The sequence below is a fragment of the Mercenaria mercenaria genome, chromosome 16 (assembly GCF_021730395.1).
Source record: "Mercenaria mercenaria strain notata chromosome 16, MADL_Memer_1, whole genome shotgun sequence".
Classification (NCBI taxonomy): domain Eukaryota; kingdom Metazoa; phylum Mollusca; class Bivalvia; order Venerida; family Veneridae; genus Mercenaria; species Mercenaria mercenaria.
Window position 1 is genome coordinate 3,850,047 of NC_069376.1, and position 23,083 is coordinate 3,873,129.

At 34.2% G+C, this 23,083-nt stretch overlaps 2 protein-coding genes across 2 annotated transcripts; both read right to left on the bottom strand.

Moving 5' to 3' along the window:
* Positions 1–4,613: 4,613 nt before the first annotated feature.
* On the bottom strand, positions 4,614–6,008 carry LOC128549420 (uncharacterized). The gene is made up of 2 exons (XM_053526064.1): positions 5,530–6,008; positions 4,614–4,762 (listed from the first exon to the last, which is right to left on the bottom strand). Exons 1-2 carry the CDS (start codon positions 6,004–6,006, stop codon positions 4,616–4,618), a joined length of 624 nt encoding a protein of 207 aa, XP_053382039.1. The 5' UTR covers positions 6,007–6,008; the 3' UTR covers positions 4,614–4,615.
* Positions 6,009–7,567: 1,559 nt separating this feature from the next.
* On the bottom strand, positions 7,568–12,567 carry LOC123540048 (uncharacterized protein CXorf38 homolog). Its single transcript, XM_053527472.1, has 3 exons — positions 12,007–12,567; positions 7,855–8,013; positions 7,568–7,579 (listed from the first exon to the last, which is right to left on the bottom strand). The coding sequence occupies exons 1-3, from the start codon at positions 12,565–12,567 to the stop codon at positions 7,568–7,570; spliced, it is 732 nt and encodes a 243-aa protein (XP_053383447.1).
* Positions 12,568–23,083: the final 10,516 nt, after the last annotated feature.

Below are 23,083 nucleotides of genomic sequence, written 5' to 3' on the forward strand. Positions count from 1 at the left end.
TTCACATGACTTAGAAATATTTCAGCTAGAAGACCATATCTTTATATCGACATGGCTGATAGCTAGAGACGGATTTATCCATGAATTACAGTGTCTCGGGTAAAATATATATTCATCACTATTTTTTTGAATACTAATCTGCAAAGTCATAAACCACTTAATAAATGTAGGGAAGCCAATTGCTATTTATAATACAATATAACTATTGCATTACAAGTATATTGCAGAGGTTTGTCCCTTGGTGTGGAAAATATTGGTGTGTAAGTGACCGCTGTTTGTCTTTAATAACGAGCAGGTGCATTGAAACAGTCTACATAAGTATAAACTGTCTAATTCTATAAGTAAAAGACATTTCACGGGTGAAAAAGTTACTGTGGGTCCCCGGACTATGCGCTATGCACTAAAATGGAATAATTAGGATTTACTATCTAGAGGTCAGAGACCACCAAATAAAAAATGTATTGAGATCTTACTAAGAAAGAGAAAAGTGTATACCTGGGTATAAGGTGATGTCTGTCCGTTTTGTTTTGTCAGTCATGTAAATAAAGTTACTGTAGTGATTTTTTTTTCTAATTGAATATTTTACTGCACTTACAGCATTTTATTTTACTCTACATTTTGACAGAGTTTGTTACATTTATTTTTGTTTTTGGATCAACGCCGATTTTTAACAATATTTCAGTTATGTAACTAAGGACAGTTACTTAAAAAGTGTTCGTTGTTTCTATACAAGTACCTGTTATTCGCAATTAACTGCCATCTTCCCCTCAGAGGTTGAGGACAAATGATATCAGACAATATGTCTTTATCAAAACATCACTGAGAACATACGCACCGCCCTGGGATCGAACTCACGACCCCTTGATTCGTAGATCTGCGTTTTCCCTATAGTGCTAAGCGCCTGGACTTTGCTACAGTCTATGTGTATTAAAAAGTTGTTTACTTTTTCTTTCAAATGAATTTCTCCCGCCATTATGGGGGTCATATCATTCACGCCAAAATTTCTTAAATTTAGCATCACTTTTCATATGTTTTGGTGGAACTAAGATAGTTCTTGAAAAGAAAATGTACCAGATAAACATGTTTCGAAAAATCTAAGGCTGTACACGCCACAATGTTATAATGGAAGTCTATGGGAAAACACTTTGTGGTCTCTAACCTATAGGGTATTTTCGACACCATGGAAGAAAATTTTGACCGAATTATTGCTTCTTAAAAGCTGTAAGCCTGACCACTATTAAATCAAGTCTTCGCAGATCAGAAGTAGTCCAAATATAATAGTCCTATTCTTCGTTCCCTTTCCTCGTACCCTTTCTCGATAGAAAAGTGTTTTCTTTCACTATGCTACGTTTCAGTACATACTTGAAGCATTCTGTTGAAAAATGCATGCTCAAATCGCTGTCTTGATAAAATATGGAGCAAGAATTTCATATCCCGAAAAGAGATATGATTGAAAGATGCGAACAGGAGTAAAATCAGAGGGTTGTATTGAATCAAGCGTACTTAGTCTAATGTTGCATAAAAGCTAACAACCCTTTTCTTTTTTTCTGATGTAAAGGTATAGCTCATTACGTTAATATGTCTCTGACACTGTATTTTGAAATAGAAATTAAAATAATATCATCAGTATGCATAACTTACAAAATAGAATAACTTTAAATGTTTATCAATCAGAAGCCCCTGTTGACCAATATCAGTCAAATTAATATTGCTTTCTTCCTGTTTTTCTGCGGAAGGTAGATGCTTCAACTCAATAAAATCACCCTTGTTATCCGGATAATACTAAATGATGTGATAATTCCAAAATGCTACAAACTGGAGGAAATGTCAAACTTGGTATGGACATTGCTTTGGTCAATATTTTCTTATTACTCATTCCGATTGTTTAAAGTATTATAACTGATTTAACATGGTTTAGAAGCTGTACCATTTGCACTAAACAATTTGAATATGGGACATATTGTTCAGTATAGAGAGCCCCAAACAATGTGTACATTTTGCTTTTGAGAATGAGTTTGGCGATTCAAAGCGTTGTCATCCTCATTTTATGGACTTTCGGTAATGAGTATTATTTTGTATTATTCAGTTATTATATAAACAATGATATGAACATGTTCAAAAGTTTTTATTTTAGATCAAATAACCCATATTGACAAATATATAAGCATATGTAGTAGTCGATGGATACTGACCCAAGTGTTCATAGAAATTTCGAAGATAAAGCCCGAAATGCTATGAGGATAATAGCCAATATTGTAGTTTGAAATTTTGCATATGCTGTTCTAAAGGTACCGATTATTGTATATTGAAGAAGTATACACATAAAATGTGGTAACTAATGGCTGTAACATGCCCAAGGTAATGTTTTATACACATGGTTAGTACCAGATGTTCCTGAAACATTTTATCAAAAAGGTAAATGTCTATATCTTTGTAAAATTCTGTTTTAGAACTTAAGCTTACACGCCTATATCTTTTCTGCTAGATTTTAGTAAAAAATTAAACAAGCCAGAACAGGTAAATTTAACATCTGAATCTAAATGTGCTGAGATTCCACAGGGGATGGGGTACACCCATATTTAGAAATTAAGTATGCTAGGGGTCTGTTAGCATTTTAAGAGTGTGAAAATAATGGCACTTTAACAGGTCAGTTTTGCTGGAATATGTTGAATACTGCTGTGAATTCATAGAAGTATATACCCCTAATCCTTTAACTGATAATAGTTTGATATTGTACTTAATAATTTAGTACACTTGTTAACTTTTGCATACAAAGTGGTCCCCTTAGAATGTCTACCAAAATTTCATCTGCTATACAAGACACATGCATTTCCTTACTAAAATAATAAGAGATGGTCCCAGTGTATAGGACAAGATCTACGTTCATTAACTTAATATTTGTTCAATATCCCCTTCCCTCTTCTTCTGTAAGTTCAATACATTAAGTTGGTGTTATGAATTGTAATTGAGATCATTTTTCTTTTTTGCTTTGTTCCTTGGGCTATAATAACCATGGTATTTACACTGCTGTTCAAAATCTGTGGTATGTTTTGTGGGGTTGAAAATCTTGGGCATTTTTGAAGACAGTATTATACGTCTCGTAGATCTTGGTAGGTTGAAGACAACCTCCAGCCAAACTCCAAAAGCCATTTCTAAAGGAGCTAAAGATCTGTATACGTTGACTGCCGGGAACCCCCACCAGCACTGAAACAAGCCAATATATGGCCATATCTTTTCGGCATTCTTTATCAGGTCTTTATCCAAAGTCATCATTCGGACTATCTCTGTAATTATGTGGCCGTTGTAGAGGGCGACGGTGTATGGGGGCCATCATAGCGGCTACCCCGGGAAAACTGTTGTTTACTTGTGAGTGGTGTGTTTCATATGCTCTACTTATTAGGTTGCTGTCGAACGCTCGACTATTCAGCCTTGCCAACTGAATAAATACAAAAGTCGAAAAAGGGGCATAATTTTGTAAAAATGGGAAAAGGGTTAAGGAACCTTCACAGTGCTTATCAGGTCATGACTGATACTAATGACCGAGTGTGTGAAGTTTCAATCCTTTCCCATTAGTGGATACTGAAATACCAGCTTACATACAAAAACTCAAAACCAAAAGCTGCTAAGTTGAAAAAGGGGCATATTTTTTAAAAGAAAATGCAAAATAGGGTTATGGGACCTGCACAGTGCATGTCAAATCATGACAGTGAACAAGTGGGTGAAGTTTCAATCCATTCCCATTAGTGAGAACTGAGATACCAGCTTACATACAAAACCTTAACCAAGAATTTCTAAGTCGAAAAAGAGACATAATTTTGTAAAAAAAAAAAACAACAAAGCAAAATAGAGTTATGAAACCTGTGCAATGTAGGTCAGTTTATGACAGTGATTAAGTGTGTGAAGTTTCAATCAGATACCTGCTTACATACAAAACCTTAACCAAATCGGGACGCGGACGCCGACGCATTGGTGAGTCCAATAGCTCTACTATTCTTTGAATAGTCGAGCTAAAAATCGTTAACATGTTCATATCATCATGTTGTTACAAACACTCAATCACCAAAACTGGTCAATGTGTAATGGTATGTAAATGAAAGAAGTCAATGACGGCTATTATCTACTTTCAAAGACAACACATCTAGGGCATTATCCATGGTCATTTTCGGCTTTTATCCATTTTTCACACAAGGATCAATATAAATGGTTTTGACATAAAATCGGCAAACGTAAACAACTTACTCTAAACCATGTCAGATAGTGAAATGGTAGAGCCGTATATGCAGTGAATTACAAGCATAAAAACAATTCTAAATATTTTTTATGAATGTTCAAACTAAACTTACATGGATTTTTTAAACTGTTTAACATATTGTGTATTGTATTCACAAAAAAAATTAAAATAGTTTGAGTTCCATGGAAACAAATCACCATTCGTTCTTTTTGAAACATCTCTTTGGTTAAAATCTTTTATCGAGCCACAGCAACTTACCGAAAAATATGAAATTTTCAGAAGCGTTCATCTGTCATTTTGTAGCATTTTGGAATTATCACAGCATTTCGTATTATCCGGATAACAAGGGTGTAAAATAAAACAAATATAAATTCAATAGGACTTTCACACTTCAATAATACAAATGATAAAACAACATAAAATGTTATTTAAATTCTGAGTAACGTAATAATTACCTGCTCTCTTTCTTTCATAATTAGACTGCAGAGCCGTGTCACGAAGATTTGACTTCATTAAATCGTCTGCTGTTGCCTATATCAGAGAAATTTAACAATGTAAATGCTTGTATTTATCTTTTTTCCACGATCAAGCGCTTATATAAATCAAGTCAGTGATTTTTTTTTTAATTTGGTGAATTCATTTTAAACAAAATGCTCAATAGCATCACGACAGTTAGCATGAACTATAGGTTTCAGCAGTTACTTAAAACTGACTTTGAAAAAAAAAAAAAAAAAATTCAAGGGTCAATAGGCAAAAGGTCAATTTCGTAGTCACATTGAGTCTGAAAACGGTTCCTAACTGAGAACCGATTAAGGCGTCAAACTTTATAGGATGATTCCATGTGAACAGTAAAAGCACACTGTTATTATAAAGATCAAAGGTCAAGGTCACTGTAACACTGAGACTGAAAAAGGTTTGACCATTGCTTAGCTGCTTAATCTAATTGACTGATGTGACACAAAACAATTAAAGATAAAATAGGTCTTACAAAAATTTGCTACAATTAGAGGACGATCCCTCTTCAATTTTTACAAATATAGTTTTATGTCTGTATTTCATTTGTGTTGATATTTTATATATAATATCATTTAAACAAACTAATTAACCAATTATGTTGAACTTTTCAATAACTGCTAAGACCTTTTACATGTTTTGGTATAAATGCCTAGCATTCCCGACAAGACATAAAAACCCTCGAAACATGAATATCAACCAAGTCTAATGACTCAGTCTTTATTAATTTTTCTCGAGATCAATATTTTTCATATAACTCTATCAAGAATGCAATATAATTTTACCTTACTAATATCATCATTACGCATGGCCTCGATCTGAATCTGAGCTGACTGTTTTCTTTCCAGCTGATTAAGTATATCTTCTCCTTTACGCTCTAAATGCTTTTCAATTTCTTTCTCTTTTTGATTTAGTTTCCCTTTTGATTCCAATTCTACCATTCTCAAATTATCTTTGATTTCCATCTCTTTTTTATCCATATTCTCTGTAGATTCAATTTCCTTCATCCTAATCACTTCCTTGATTTCTTTCTCTCTCTTCTCTAGTTTTCCTCTTAAGTCGATTTCTGTCTTTCTCAAATCATCTTTCATATCTACTCTTTTCTGTGCGAGTTCGTCTTTAATAGTTGAACCTATCTCCTTTATCTGTGTTTTACTTTCATCAGTTTTAACTCCAATTTCATTCGATGCGTCAATTATTCTCTGTTCAAGATTCTTTTCCTTCTGTTCGATTGCATCCATTGCAATACGACGCATTTCCATTTCATCTGTAGTTGTTATAACAAACTTTTCCTGCCTTAGCTGTAAATTAGATATAAAATATCTGGAACAATTTAATTTCATGAAAGCACTAAGAGCTATAATGATGCTTAAGTATAACATGAATTATAGTGGAATTTAAAATAACAAAAGTCCTCTATATATATGCACAGGGTTTCATAAATCCCATGCCCGGAGACCCGGGGCTACCAGAATATCATTCTCATCCATCAGATGTTCGTCAAAATCCCGAGACGAACCTCTGATTTATTTCTGTCGTTTATTTGGTGAGCATGCGCACTCGTAATTACTACCGGGAGAAGTTTCAGCCTATCAATGTTCGCCACTATTGGGCACGCCGAATTGAAATTTCAAACAATATGTAAGCAAGGTAGTTGCTAACGATGGATAAAGGCGATATTCCATGATTGCGATTAATAAAGATTTATTTCTGTTATTCGATGTTAAGAAATTTACCTGAAGAAATAATAATATTCCTCGTAAGTCGGCATCGATATGAAAGGACGCGGTCACGCTTTTCACGGACGATTTTGATTGGTTCACTACATTTTGTCGCGAAACCACGCTGATTGGCTGAAACGTTTTACCTGTAATGTAACCAAACCACAAATATCGGCGAAATGTGCCAGAGGTTCATCCGGGGAACCACGGTAGACCTCTGGTATGCGAGAATGCCAGAATATTATGTTGGGCTACTAAATATTTTCAAAGCGTGCCCGCCGAGCTGCCTTAAAACCTTATATCGAGTAGCCAGGAAATCAATAATCTAGTTTTTAGGCATAATCCCCTTGTTTATCGATTAATACACACCGGGGGAATTAATTATCTTATGACCTACTGACACTGTCGGCAAACAATTAACCGTTTTCAATCAAGCCAATGTTCATGAGTGCACATGAGATTTTAGACTGATCCAAAACTTAAAGTTTCTGATCCTTAATGTTCAAAACAATATACAAACCAGTCTTAAAATTACGTCATTTTACCGCCACCTGCCAAAATGTACGTACTACCGTTTTCTCTGACCTCAATATTTATCGGAAGGAGTCAGTGATCTTTGATTATAGGGCGATTAAATGCTTATATTGAATGTATGCTTTTAATTTAAATACTTGCACAGAATGTACAATTCGACAATAGTTTAGCGAAAATCGATGCGTTCACGTCAGAGACTATATCCGAGTTCGGACAAATACGAATTCAGATACGTAATAACACAGTGTCAAGGAAGAGAGATTTGTAATTGACTCATTCATCAATTTTATCAAACTGCTTTTTAAAAGATGTTAAGAATCAGACAGAATTATTTGTCGAATTAAAATGATTTTATAAGATAAATTGCAAATAAAAAGGTATTTTCAAGTTTAAAAGAAATGACTGACCTTCTTTTATGTTTGTCATATTATAAAGGTATAGAGGGATAAGAATTCCAAATTTAAACTGTTTTATGTTCTAAAATGAAAAATAAAATAAAATGAGAATAAATTAGAGTCAGATGATACTAGTAATTGCTATTTTAGAGAACACAGTTTATAACAACATATTATGCGTATGGCTGGAAATATGAAACCTTTTATTAATTTAAGCATTACATCCCAACTGTAGACTGTAGTATACAAGCACTTAGAAAATAATTCAAAACGGTCCTTGCCGAATAAATTAAAATGTTCGAGCTACCAGACAAAATACTGGTAGCCCAATGGGCTACCAGTAAATTTGCAGATTTCTGAAACCCTGATATGCACATGGAAAGACCATATACTAAATACATTTACATACTTAATTAAATGACTCCATTTTTTTGAACTCAGGTTGTGTAAGGAATATTACCTCAAGTAGTTTCTTGACCGCCTCTTTCGATTCTTGTCTGCCTTTGATTTCTTTATCATCTTGTAGCAGTTCTATCATATCATCTATATAATTTTCAAAGTCTGTGTCCTCTACTTCCATATTGCTGCAATGAAATATGGCGTTTCTGTGTTGAAGTACCTGCAATGCATCAACAAAAAAGCAAGGCTTAGAAACATTATTTAGACAAAAAAAATTCTGTCACAAATGCTGAATTTATGGACATAGAATTTAGTATTGTATATAAAATACAACAAGGCAGAACAAAACAAAACCGTTATTAAGTATTGCAGTTGAACATCGCCTATCATTCACGTAAATCAGTAATTGTTGGTCATTTACCCGTCATAAGTGACTTCCATATCAAATGTGACCTTAGACGAAAGCATTCTCTAACCATTTGGTGAAAAAGTTCTACTGTTCTAAATCAATGTGACCTTGACATTTGACCTTCTGATCTCAAAAGCATTAGGAGTCGTCTGCTTGTAATAATCGTCCTCTCTATTAAGTTTCGTAATCCTAGGCCCAACCGTTCTAAAGTTATCGTCCAGAAATGGTTTAACTGATCCGGGTCACTGTGACTTGGACCTTTGACCTACTGACCTCAAAATTAATAGAGGTCAGCTGTTAGTTATGATCAGCCTCTGTATTAAGTTTCACAATCCGGAAAATGTTTAACTATTTCCGATCATTTTGACCTTGAAATTTAATCCATTGACCTCAATATGAAAAGCAGTAATATGCTGGTCATGTCCAACCTTCCTATTAACTTTCATGATCCTAGGCCCAAGCATTCTTGAGTTATCCTCCGGAAACCGATTAACTGTTCCGGGTCACTGTAACCTTGACATTTGACCCATTGACCTTAAAATTATTATTCTTGAGTTATCAAGCGGAAACCGATTAATGTACAGACCGACCAACAGACCAATATATGCAAAACAATATACCCCTCCTTCTTCGTAGGAATGGTGGGGGTGCATTATAAAGAATATGATACAAAACGTCATTTTCAATCAGATAATTTTAACATTATGGGCGGCTATACGTCAGGCGTAATAATTATATACTTTTTTCGATTCTATAGCACTATTAGATCAAAAATAATGGAACTGTTGAGCCGTATATGTCACAGAGCGAACATATATCACGAGTGAAAAATTCGACCGAAAAGATCACAAGACGTCGTGTGGTATATTCGATTAAAAATAGTACACGCATGAAACCCATTTTCGGAGGCAAACCAAAACAGATATCTCACAGGCAGAAACGGGCAAAGGAAAACAAAATTTCAACGAATACATCAGATTTTCTTTAATTTGGAAAAAAATGTTATTTTTTAAAACAATAAAATGTTATAGACACATCTCAGCTATGCCACATAGATTCTGCTAATGCTAGATTCACAAGGCCGACCAATTCGACTCGATCGTTCCCAAACCATTGTTTGAGATCTGGACTATACCGCTCGGGAGTGTGGTCGGGAGGATCAGTCTTGTGTCTTCAATTTGCATGAATGTTTGATCAATTAAAAATCAAAGGGTTAAGAAAGTTCTCGGCTGTGTTCGTGATGCGGTCGGTTGGTGGTCGAGTTAACACTGACAAGGGAATTCTAAGTAAGGCATAAAAACAAAAAGTATGCCAAAAAATAGGGTAGGTAGTTAGATATTATTGTTATGTGAGATTTTTCGGAAATTATTTCTGTGTCGACAAATTAATACAAATATGGGGGTTATGCCTTTAGAGCATCAGTATAATAGATTGCTGTACGAAATCCCATCCGATCGATGCGGTCTGCTGTCTAAGTTCTAACTACAACTACCAGCATCAACACTACTAATTCCAACACCACTTCAACTACTACCACCACGGCCACTACTACTATTACCACAACCAACACTACTACCATTACCACCATCACAACCACTACCACCTACACTATCACTACCACTACTACCAATAACAACACTACTATTACTACCACCAACACTATTACCACTACCACCACTTCTACCAGAACCACCATTACTGTCACAACACACAATAAAACCACTACTACAGCCACCACAACCACTACCACAACCACTTCTACCACTACTACCAATACCAACTCTACCACTACCACAACCACTACTACCAAGATTACCACTACTACTACCACCACCATCACTACCACTTCTACCACTATCATCACCAATATTACCACACTTCCACCAACACTACTACCACTACTACTACTACAACCACCACTACTACCACTACCACAAAATATTACTTGATGCGGATTTCTCCGCTATCTTGATATCTAGTGAAATAGGTCAGCGATTGAAAAAGAGCTAACAGAAGATCTGGAATCAGTTTGTCAGCGGCTAATTGATAACAAGCTGTCCCTGCATTTAAGAAAAACAGAGTCAATTTTAGTCGGCTCAAATCACAGGTTAAAGTCAGATAATAACTTTCATATAAGATGCAATGGTCAAAAGTTCTACAAATTCCACTTCTGAATCATCTGTCAAGTATCTAGGTGCAATTTTCAGAGTCTTACTTGTGAATACAGGGCTAAATCCATTATCAAAAGGAAAAAGTCATGTTAAAATTTCTGTATAGGAAAAGAAATTTCTTACTGATATTAATAAAAGACTTCTGGCTCTAGCTTTGATAAGTGCTATTTTGACTATGCTTGTTCTTTCTGGTTTCACGGCTTATCTCAATTTTGGAAAAACAAGCTATAGGTTACCTGAAATAATTTACACAGGTTTATTCTCAATCTGAAAAATAGGTCCCATATTGCCCTGGCAAAAACTATTTATTCATTGAATTGGTTACCAATCTGTAAAAGAGTGGAACAAATAATATTGTGTCTGCTACCATGATTACCACTACTAATACTACCACCGTCACTATCACTATTACCACCAATACTGCGACTACATCCACCATCACTACTACCACCACCATTACTACTACTACCACCACCATCACTACTACTACAGCCACAATCACTACTACCACTATAACAACAACAACAACCACTACTTCCACGACTACCACTACCACAAACACCACTACTTCTACCACTATCACAACCAATACTACTACTACCAAGACCACAACCACTACTACCACTACCACTAGCAATACTACCACCATCATTACAACCACTTCCACCATCACTACTATTACTATCGCCACCATCATTACAACCACTTCCACCATCACTACTATTACTACCGCCACCATCATTACAACCACTTCCACCATCACTACTATTACTACCGCCACCATCATTACAATCACTTCCACCATCACTACTATTACTACCGCCACCATCATTACAACCACTTCCACCATCACTACTATTACTACCACCACCATCATTACAACCACTTCCACCATCACTACTATTACTACCACGACCATCCTTACCACCACCACAACAACAATCAAAACAGCTTTTATAAACTAAATAAGTGTTTTGTATATTTGTATATAAAAGTTGTTTTTAACTTGAATTTTGATGGTGTTCTATAACTGAAGTAAACCTAAAGACAATTCTTCCCTTATATCGGCGTAAAAACTAAAACTATTCGTCTTCAATGTCCAAAGTATCACAACAGCATCATAACATTAACAGTGTATTTTCTCACGGGGATACGATTTCTGCTGTACCTGCTAGTCTGCATTCACTCATCTTAAGTCTGCAGAAATAATATCTAAATTATCATGGCCGTATATCTAAATAACGCTCATATTTAAACATTTTGAATGATTTCGTTATTTCGACTTTCCTACATCGTATTTTCTTCTTTCCAATATTCGAGAGCTCAACGCGAAACTAGTCTATCTGCTTCTGTTTCTATATACACTTAGACTAGTTGCGCATTGAGCCCTCGGATTGTAGTACTTTCCTGCCGCCCATGCGAACAGATCTGTTTACGGTTACGCGGGGCAGAAAGTAGCTGTTGCATTTTCAATACAATGATAAGCTCGAACATGATTGAAAGTACATGTTTTGTTCATAAAAGTCTTTCAAACTTCTCATAACATTTCTTATAAAGTATATTAATGTCATTGTTGTTGTAACCGTATATGCTTGAAAGTAAACATTAAGCATAATGTGTATATGTTACTTACCCTTGAGAAAGCATCATTGCCAGATATACCACTCTGGATATGGTGATGAAACTCTAGGTTATTAATCAACAGATGCAACAAGCCGGAACAGTCAAACTCAGTTGCTTTTGTCTTGTGTTCATATCCTGGAGCATTTATGAAACATTTTGCAACAGCCCAAGGTTCAGTACACCACTGATGTGTGTCTGTGTTTCTCCAGTATGGAGCAGGAGGAGTGGATGCGTGATATCTAATGATTTCGTCGTATATAGCACCGCATACGTTGCTGGGACAACACGTTTTCCCGCGTGGGTGTAGACAGTTACAATGTATTTGACCTAGTGGACACTGCCTATCTTTAGTCCGGACATGGTCTGGTTGGAGTGTGTGTACATCGCAAAGTCCACAGGCTACTTTCGACAGATTATGTTTCTGTTTAACTTTATCTAAGATATCAACATGCTGCTGGTAAACAAGGTGATCGCAGAATGGCTCCAAGCCTTCTTTTACATATTTAATACCAAGTCCAGCTCTTACCCAGTTCCTGTATTTCTTGTTCTCAAGCTGATCCTTGTGTTCCATTGTCTATCTGTAAGAACCGAATCAATATGTGAGTATTGTACAATACTAAGGTTGCAATCAGTAAACAATATTCCATCAATGTGGAAAAAAAATGTTGAAATGATATTCACAATACGATGAAAATTTGGCATTCGTTTACATGTAATGACAAGCCGCCTATACAATCTAGTGCGGCTGTTCAGTTAACATTTATTTTAAAATGATGAAGTAGAATAAAAAGATATTATTGAAGAACAATATTTTATTTTTTATCAAAATCTGAAAATTTGTAAAAATATCTTCAGAATTGCAAGAGTTACATTGCGTTTAAGTAAACAACAAAATGCCTTAAGGGATGAGTACCAAAGAATATCGTGAAAGCAGAACTACGTGTATGTAATGTATGTCATTTATTCGTCAAATTATTTATATAACAAACTTAATATTATTCTTTTAAATACCGAGGGACAGTTTGAAAAGGTTTCATTGAAAAATAACTCACTAGATTTTTTCATTTCGCATTATACCTCTGCCTTTTCATGATGCAAGGATGACACGTGTCAAACAGCGCTACAATGGTTGCCGCATTTGCAATCTACACCGCGGGAGATTAACGAGTGTCATGTGCCAGTTAACGACCGCATGATCTATAATTATACGTCCCTTAATTTTCAAACCTTATTGAAACTGTGAAATATTTAATAACAAAATTCGGCGCAAGTTTAAAAGTGTCAGAACAGTAGCAGCTTGCACAATCAGCATTAACGATAAAAACAGTTATAAAGTTGATCATTGATCATTTGATCGTGTTTCAAACAAGAACTAGTCAGTGTATTGCGAAAACAATTCAAATAACAGCCGTAGCATAGTGCGGTTAGCAGGCGACCCTACGTCAAACTTCTAATTATAGTTTCTATTTATCTTCAACGAGCATGTCATAAACAAACCACAGGTAAAAGTCGGTTTTGTTCCGACGGATACATTTGTTTATCGTTGATGAACCTCTATAAACTACACGAAAGTTGCAGGTCAGTACCGCAAACAAGTACGGCTCAGATAGGACTGCTACGGTATGGTGTCCTTTTTGGCGACATTGTGTAAAAATTACTTTATCGTGGGCACAAGTTATTCGCTGGGACTTAATTTCATGGTTGAGCGGAATCACGAAATCCACGAAAATTAGTCACCCACGAATAATAATTTCACAGCAGGAGCTGATTTGTGTTAGATAATTGAATTATAATATACTTATTCCTTGTTTTTTTTCTGCATTAACACACACAAACAAATCCAATAATTTCCAAATATTTTCAACAGTAAATGATATAATAATCATACCTTGACAGTAATACAGGTTTTCTGCTGGAAGGACCAATTTAGTGTATATGCTTTCAATGGCTTTTGAGTAAGCTGATAGCCCGGGCGAACCTCTTATATTTCGTACAATTTCTTTTAAAAGTGTATCAAATATTCAATACCAGTTTTCGGTCCAAATAACTTTGAACAAGTAAATATAACACGAGGAGAAATTATGTCAATGTACGGATAGACGTTTTACAGCTGTCAGGAGGTAGTTAAAATCTGCTGAGTTAACTGAATGTGTATCACCTCACCCCACCGGCACCGGCGTTAGCGAAACTATGTTATAGTATGAAAAGTAAAGTTGAACACTCTGATTTAAACTACAGTTTGATATTTTTGTTAGATAGAGCATTCTCCCTTTTTTCTATTCGTTAAACTAAAGTGGTTAAGTTAAGACTATTTTCCCGTTCTATATATGCTTAACATTTCGTTTAAATCAAATTATCACTGTTACCACACTCTTCAATTGAAGTTATTGCTGTCTTTCTGATATAATTTGATTAGACAATTTTTACAAATTTACCCTTTTATGTCAGGCTTTACAACAGCAGTGATAAATTACTAGAAAGTTGAAAATAAAAGTGATATTTAATATTAAAAGAATTGCATTGTGCAGTAATCGAAATTAAGTTATTAACCGACGAACACGTTAAACTTGTGCATTCTGAATGTTTTTGTATCTTAAAGATATTTTGATAAAAAATGAAACTAAAACGAACGTTTAAAAAGGACGAAAATTCTGCTTTTATAAACCATAAATTTACTTTTGCCAATTCAAGTATGTTTTTGATTAAATACGGTGTTGTCACTATTCAAACATAAGTTTTTGTGGGTTTCGATAAACTTGACCCAATAGTTTAGTTGCGAACGTGACCATGTTTTATCAGTTGCAATACTGTACTGAAATATCACCTAGCTGCTTGTTTTGCACATTGATCAATTATATAGCTTTTTGAAAAACATGTACCAAAAAAAACAGCTATTCTTTTAAAGCCAGTGACTTTACAACGATAAAAGCAAATTAGTTCAACGAATGTGATACACTGGAAAAATATTTATCACCCTAGTCACGTTAGTGAATGTTGATAACGTATTGAGGACAAACAAAAAATCATGGTTGGTTTTGATTAACTGAAATGAATACAAATGTAGAAAATCCAAATTAACGCTCTTAGTAGGATGATGAGCCAATTTGTAAATGTAAGATAACCGACGAATGCTGTACCTTATTTAAAATAATATTAGTGTCTGTGGTATATTCAAGGAACTTACAAAATTGCAGACATAACATTCCACCTTAATAATTTACATGTATTTGAAATTCTAGTGTTGTATTTTTTTTTTTCTTTTTCTTTTTTTACATCCGGAGATAAATAAAATCACTGTAATTGGGATGTTTAGCTCCATGGATGCATTTTTATAATGTAACCTTTATTGCACTCCGACTTGATTGACACAATTACGCATGAGATGGAGGAAAGGGTGCCATGCCACTTTATTGCTTGATTTTAATGCAAGAACCTCTCTTGACGCTACATCGTATTTGTAAACCCAATTTAAGGATGTGCGAGCGGTTTCTTCAGGATATCCGCCATTTTGAAAAATGTTTCTTCGAATATTGCTTTCTAACAAAAGTTTTGCCAAAAATTAATGATAAATAAATAAAATATGGCTAATAATGTACCATTTAACCAAATATATTATCCTTTTTACGAAAAAATAGCATTTGCCTAAAAATGACGTAAGATTTACAATGGGGTAGGAGTAGGTAATTTCAAATATCTATTAAAGTAGATCAGGTTTGGTTAAGATACTTTTCTGACTGATACATTTAATGTTAAGCTATAAATAACATAAAAGTTTTCAAGATAGCACTTTATATTATCTAGCAAATATAAATTAAAACAAAAAGAACAAATAATATCAAAATTCACCACTTTTTAACAGTTGTTTCTTAATAAATCTGTTAGAGGCACGGTGACCCCAACTTTTTTTCTTTCCATTTTGAAGCATTTTTGTGTGTCATTAATGCTGCAAAGTATTTTGAAAATCTTTTTTTTTAGATCTAAATACGTTTTTCCCATTGAAAATGAAGTGGGTGGGGTAATTATGTCAACATGTAAAAATTAAAGAGATTTGTTAAAGACATTTGTGCTTATATATAACTGACATCACCATATATTCATATTCACCTGAAAGATCTGTAATCCCTATAAAATTAATTAGGATATTATATGTTTTACCAACATTTTTTTTTAATTTTACAAAATTTCAGTAATGCGTAAACAGTTGATGAAGAAAATACCTTATAAAATTTAAATGAGTCCGGTGACCTATGTTTTTTCTGCTCTTGTTTGTCTTAGAAACTAATGTTCTTCAAGCTCACAGTGTATGAAAAAATTCGCTCGTACATCCTTAAGATTGAAACAATCAATTTGTACATTAATTAAGAATGCATCATCAGTAAAAAATACCGTTCTAGGGGCAAACGGGCTGCCGAATCTATCATTATTATATAATAATGATGTAAATAGAAACTGGAATCAAACACTATTTTTGATAAGTTATTTATTAAAGAATATGAAAATAGACTTTTATAAACATTTACAACTTAGCCAACCCTACTCCAACCCCCATCCCACCACAACTAAAAGGGAAATTTTGAAAATTCCCTTTAGGTAAGGTCTGGCATAAAAAAAACTGGCCTCGGTGTTACTCTAACTTAATGTATATTTAACAAAGCGATGGAGAAAATCATGCATTATCGCGTTTTCTTATATCTTTTAACTGCAATATATATTGAAACATTCTTCCCGGTCATGAAATGTATTGATAACAGAAAATATAAGATGTATTTATAGAAATATCTGTGATGATTATAAATTAAAGTATTGTCGTTTTACCAATCCGACTAAAGTACTTGATCTTCTAAACAAAAATCTTTGAAAGACCCATAATGGCATTCACATTCGTCTTCTGTATATTTTTTATTTCCGATATTGCTATTTCTGTTTTCGCAAATCTACTTTTATAAGGTGAGTGCTCTACCGACAGAGCCAACTGACTGCCTGACACATATTCTCTCCTTCTGTGAACAAGTCCGTATCGCATGGTGGCTCATTTCTGCCATTTCGTGTTTTTGTGTTAGCGGGCGGAAACACAAAATCATGAAAACTCGACAAAAACCTAATTTGTCGAGTTTTTGTGTTTTCGTATTGTCGTGTCGTCGGTGGGGAGACACGAAAACATGACAAATTTTACAAGAAAACTCGACGTTTAGAGGGCATAACAGGACAGATTTTACTGTCGGGTTTTCGTGTTCGCGAGTGTAAATATGTCATTTTGGCACCCCTTTTTCGTCTTGTGTTCGTGTTCTCGTTCCGACGACACGAACACACGATAAATACATTATTTGTTGAGTTTTCGTGTTTCGCTCCGCCGACACGACAACACAATATCTCGACAAAGTAGGTATTTTTTTGCGAGTTTTCGTGTTGTCGTGTGAAAGCCCCGTCGACACGACAACACGAAAACACACGACATATACTTTTCAGACAATTCAAGTTAAATGTAGTTATTCTGTGGAAAACGATTTTAGAAGCATTTTTCTTTCTATTCGAACGAACCGCCAAATCCATTTTATTTATATTCACTGAAGCTGCATTTGGATATTTGAAATCATAAAACAGTACAATAACATGTCAGATGTCAGTTATTTTTTAAGAATATGAAGTGTATGTATTACTGACCCGGTTCCTCAAATATTAGGCTGCGGGGAGCGGTAACAGTTTAAGAATGAAGGCCACATCGGCGAGCCAAGTGGGGTTAGGTACGGAAGGGGGATAACCCCCTTATGTTAGGTTGATCAGGGCGTGTCTACCGTTAAACGTTTGAAATAAATATCTTTATATATAGACACGAAAAAACGACAAAATACCTTATTTGTCGAGTTTTCGTGTTGTGATTTAGTCCCGCCGGCACGAAAACATGACAAATAAAAGACGCCGACACGACATGTATATACCTACCAACAAGAAAACTCGACAGATAAATATGTCGTGTCTGTGCCCTTTATAAGAGGAGTTTTGGGGTAAAACTTATTGTGTTTTCGTCCCGCAGACAAGACAAAACGAATTCACGAAAACTCGACAAATTAGGCTTTTGTCGAGTTCTCGTGTTTTCATGTTGTCCTGTTTTCCCCCGCCAATAAGCCAACACGAAATGGCAGAAATCAGCCACCATAGCATCGTTACATATACTACCTTTCAAAACACGACGGGGCAGTCATGATGTGGCCGTCATAAAATAAACGTTAACAACCCAGGCTAAGTATTTTTAACATTCTACTTTCATTTACGAAACGTTGTAAGTAATAAAGGCTCTAACTGGCTAGCGGAAGCGTCGTCAGAACGAGGCTATCGAATATGTGCATTTAGGGCCAAAAGTGGGAAAGTGTTGTTCAAGGTAAATAATAGAATCAATATTGTTGCCATAAGATTAAAGATGAAATAGGTTAAGGACAAACATTCATACATTATCGCTAATATCATGGCATTTGGGGGATTTTTCCTACGGAGAAATTAATTAATGTCTTTGCAAGCACCCAATGCCATTATGTTTGCGGTAATATCATTTTTTGCAGAAACAATGAAATAGGATCATTTTCTTTGTTCCATTTGATATTATCGATCTTTAAATGACTCATATGATGCAGTTTATTTCGAAAAAACGGAGTGCATACTATAAAGTAAACACAGCTATAGTCATGGTCACCTAGAACGACATGTACATTTGTAATAAATGTTTTTAAAGCTTTTATTGAATTTTATATGTAAAGATGTATTTAATTAAACTTACCCTTTATAATTAGATTCATAAATTTACAATACACTGAGTCTCTTTAATTAAAAAACAAAACAAACATATTGCTTTTTTCTTATCCATAGTGTCACCTTGATAAAACAATTATTATCTATATTTGAAGTTCAGCTCGTCATTCAACAATTCAAACATGATATTAAGAATAAATCCTTGATTCTCGTATTTTTATATCATTTGTACTACCGAGGGCGAACTGACAATTATCGATTGAGACTTTAAACTTAAGGTAATTGACTTGCAATAACATAATTTATTATATAATTTCGGCTTCTCCATATTTTACATGGTTTGTACTACCGAGGGCGAACTGACAATTATCAATTGAGACTTTAAACTTAAGGTTATTGACTTGCAATAACATATATAATTTCGGCATTCTCCTTTTTTACGGAAAGCATGAGTAGTACTGATAAAAATAAATTTGCAAGAGAGTAAGGGATGAATATGGCGGGGAGGACGATAATGATGATGGTTGCGGAGATGAAAAAAAAATCATCAAAAAAGACTATTTTGTTGGGAAATGAATTAGTAGATTTGCACTTGCCAAGATAAAAGAATAGGAACTTGTTTGTTGAAATTTTGTTTCGTTGATTGATGCAACAACTAATAAAGGTTATTTTACAAATACACCGAGCCGGTCTCTATTTTGTTTCGGAATCGCTGTTTGTGTATTATTCATAAAAGGACGCCAAAGTAAACGGCGGGGTAATGAAATTGTGATCCATAAAGGAAGAATACCACGATTCAAGATGATACTGGAAGATTAATTAGCATTGTTTCGCATTACGGAGGAAAACAAGATAATAACGGTAAAACGGATGGATGTTCCCCAAAATACGACTTTTTGCATATAAAATGTACAAAAGAGAAATTCACCGACTAAAGCGCATAATTCCGTTTAGTAGTGAAGCTTCAAAAGAAATTTATTGGAACTTCAGTGAGCATTTGTTGAGTGAAACTCCGCTAAAAATAAGCCAGGGTTGGTGAAGAAATCTCTTTTCTTAAGTTCTCAAGAATATTTATGATCTGAGTCAGAGTGTTTTTAAAGACATTACCAAATGTTTGTGCGAGTGTGTGTGTACGTGTTTTTGGGTGGGCTGAAGAATTACATGGTTAAAGTTAGACCAATCATTGGCAATATTTAAAGTACTAAAACAGATTTACATGTATAGAGATAAATGTGTGTAGACACCAGCACTTGCACTAAACGCGTACATTTCAGTCCGTTAAGTTACACATACAGACTATTTAATCATTAAGGTGATCAGTAACGAAAATCAACAAATCGAGACAGTATACAATGTATTTACATGTTTGATATATATTTTTGTGCTGTTATAAACCATTTTTCGTCTAAAAACGTCTGACAAGAATGCTATTAAAATTGTTTGATAGCAGCGAGTAACTTTTCAGATTGAGGGTAGAAAATAATGTTTTTAGAGATAATTAATGAGCAGTATTTCTATACATGCCCGGAAAAGCTTCTGCAACAGTATTTTTATTCTTAAATTTCTTTCTTCATAAGAATTTCTATGTATAAAGAAACAAAATCTTCTGTCCAACCACTGAAGATGTTTTCAAAATAAAAGTTATGTATAGGCCAGTGAGAAAAAATATCTATCCTATTATAAGTAGACCCATAGCATTTTAAAAAAAAATCAAATATAAAGAAATATGGCCTACCACAAGTAGACTTACAAAGTCTGTTTAGATCATTGACAAGTTATCTGTATTAAGTTTATTCTTCATACTTACGCTGACATTGTCTCAGAAAACCACCTTTCTCTCTAGGCTCGGAGTCACAGATAATAGATACTTGTATTGTAAATAAGTTATCTGTAATCTTGGTAATGAATTTATCATTTCTTCATACTAATAATGGTATTTTCTAAGAAAACCCCTTTTATTTCTAGGCCTAGATTTCAGAGATCATAGATATCGTATTTTTTTGCACAAGTTCTATTAAAGTGGATTTATGACAGACATGTTTATTTTACAGGACTCTAACAAATAATGCCGGTCTATACCACTACTGTAACAGTAAACGCACAACATTAAAGGGGTCACATGAACAAATTGCAAATTAAAAGGCACGGTTTAGTTTCCAGTTGTGGCCAAGATACGTTTTTATATTAAATAGGTAGATGCATTTTCAAGTAATTATATTCAACTGGTGATTTATGATGTTCATAGTGCTAAAGATTCCTTCTTAAATTGAGTTTCATACCTCTGAGTAAACAGTTGGGTCTAAAAATCTTACCCAGAGTATCGAAATGGAAACGGTCATCCACCAAAATCCATATTCAGCTCAAATTAGCGGGAAAGTAATGAACGGTTATGAAACATTTTTCTTCCAATCATTGTTTTCGTCGGGTTACATTTTTAATGATATACATATGTTTAAGGTCAGCCATTTGAAGTTAATATGGTACAGGTCGTGCAAATTGTTTATTTTGTGCCATTTTCGCCACAAAATTTATTGTAATAAAACTGGAATTTTAACCGTTTCAATCATAGAAACAGACGGACTGAAAAATGTCACAGTATGTACACTTTCCTGAAATTTCTCAAAATTGGAATAATTTTTATGATTTTATGATTTTGCACTGATGTCAACGCAGATTTGTGGAATTTTCAAATGTACTCTCTCTTGCCCATAAAAACGATCGAAATAAAAGATGAAACACTATGAATAATATGACGGTCAGGGTGGAACAGTTATTTATTCTAAGTATATATATTTAGGCAATTAAGACCAGTGATTAAGTATATCCCCGTCTCCCTTTTATATACCGAATGTGAAACAATCTGCTGATGAAAGAAGTCTCTTTAATTTTCAAATCAAATTTATAAGTGGACCTATAAAGCATATTTATCTTGTCAGTCTGAATAATCATTTACTTTAGCTTTCCTATCATTTGGTAACGCTACTAAATATTTGAAAGCCGGGGGTGCAAACTGATTTTCAAGGTTTAATTTGATTAAGGTTATCCGGGATTCCAAATGTCTCAGGTAAAGAAATCGGTGACAGTTTAAATATCAGATGTGATCACGCGGTATTAATAACCTTGCTGATAAACTAAATAGCAGCGGTGAAATGCCTTAAAACTTAATAAGCATAATTGATGCATTTGTTACATATATAGCTGATATTTAATCATGGTTTCGAAATCATAACATTTGAACACAAAATATTTGATAGATTTTTTTTTGTATTTACTTCGTCGTAATATTTTTCACCCCTATATTGCAAAATAGGAAAGATGTCTGGTAGAAAACTATAATCGAGTCAAGTTTGCAGAGTAATTATTTAGATCCGTGCTATACAATGAAAGAAGATCCTACAATTTAAAGACTAGTAACAAGTAATCCTACAATTTAAAGACTACTAACAAGAATAAAGTTTTAGAATAGTGAGCTGTTTAACAATGTGTTTTAACTTGCAAGGATAAATATATATTGATGTTATTGTTTATGAATATAACGTTTGTACATTTGAAGTCCAATACAAAAATAGGTAACATACATCACGTAGGCTTTGTAATATCAAACGTTTTAAGAGTGCTTAGAAGGTCACTGAAGAAGGGTGAACATAGTTTTGAATTTTTGGAATTCTAACTGAAACACAACGGGATTGGACTGATGAATAGGGATATTGCGCTATATACCTAAGTACCATAGAAGTAAAGGAAGGGTCCCTACAAAGCTTTCATATATTTCCTCTCGGCGTAATAACATCAATGAAGACATGTTTCGAGCATTTTTCTATGAAACTACTGCGTAACTCACATCCATCTACGTAATTAACAAACACTGTGGAGGACTAAACGAACATTTAACTATCATATATGAATGGTCGCCTTAAAATCTAGGTATGAGAACACTATCAATTGTAAAATATCTATGAACTTATGTGAGGAAATAGATACTTGAACATGGCCTTGTAACATATTATAAATAAACGGAATATTTATTCTGTTATGTTATATGCCAATAATAGTGGTTGCTCCTTTATGTTTAGCTCGTATAAATATTCAGGTTTTCATAGTGTCATTGTCATTATGACATTCAATTTGGCAAATATGAGTTTGTAAAATAAAACCGTATCATCGAGTTTTCAATATAAAAAATGTCTGTTTTCTTTATCAAATAGATAATGTCGAGTATAGTCTTGCATTAAAGCCGTGCTCCGCGGCTTTTCAAATTATTTTGTGTGTATGCAACACATTATTACAATGGATAATAATATAGCTAACGACCACGTGCTACACTTGACGCTCGCTACAGTTTCGTA

What these genes read in the sequence shown, in the direction of transcription:
- LOC128549420 (XM_053526064.1), bottom strand. Translation starts at nt 6,006, where the DNA reads ATGGAAATGCGTCGTATTGCAATGGATGCAATCGAACAGAAGGAAAAG. An exon ending in GTAATGATGATATTAGTAAG is followed by an intron (nt 4,763 to 5,529) that starts GTAAAATTATAT and finishes TCTCTGATATAG; the next exon opens with GCAACAGCAGACGATTTAAT.
- LOC123540048 (XM_053527472.1), bottom strand. Translation starts at nt 12,567, where the DNA reads ATGGAACACAAGGATCAGCTTGAGAACAAGAAATACAGGAACTGGGTA. An exon ending in GCAATGATGCTTTCTCAAGG is followed by an intron (nt 8,014 to 12,006) that starts GTAAGTAACATA and finishes GATGCATTGCAG; the next exon opens with GTACTTCAACACAGAAACGC.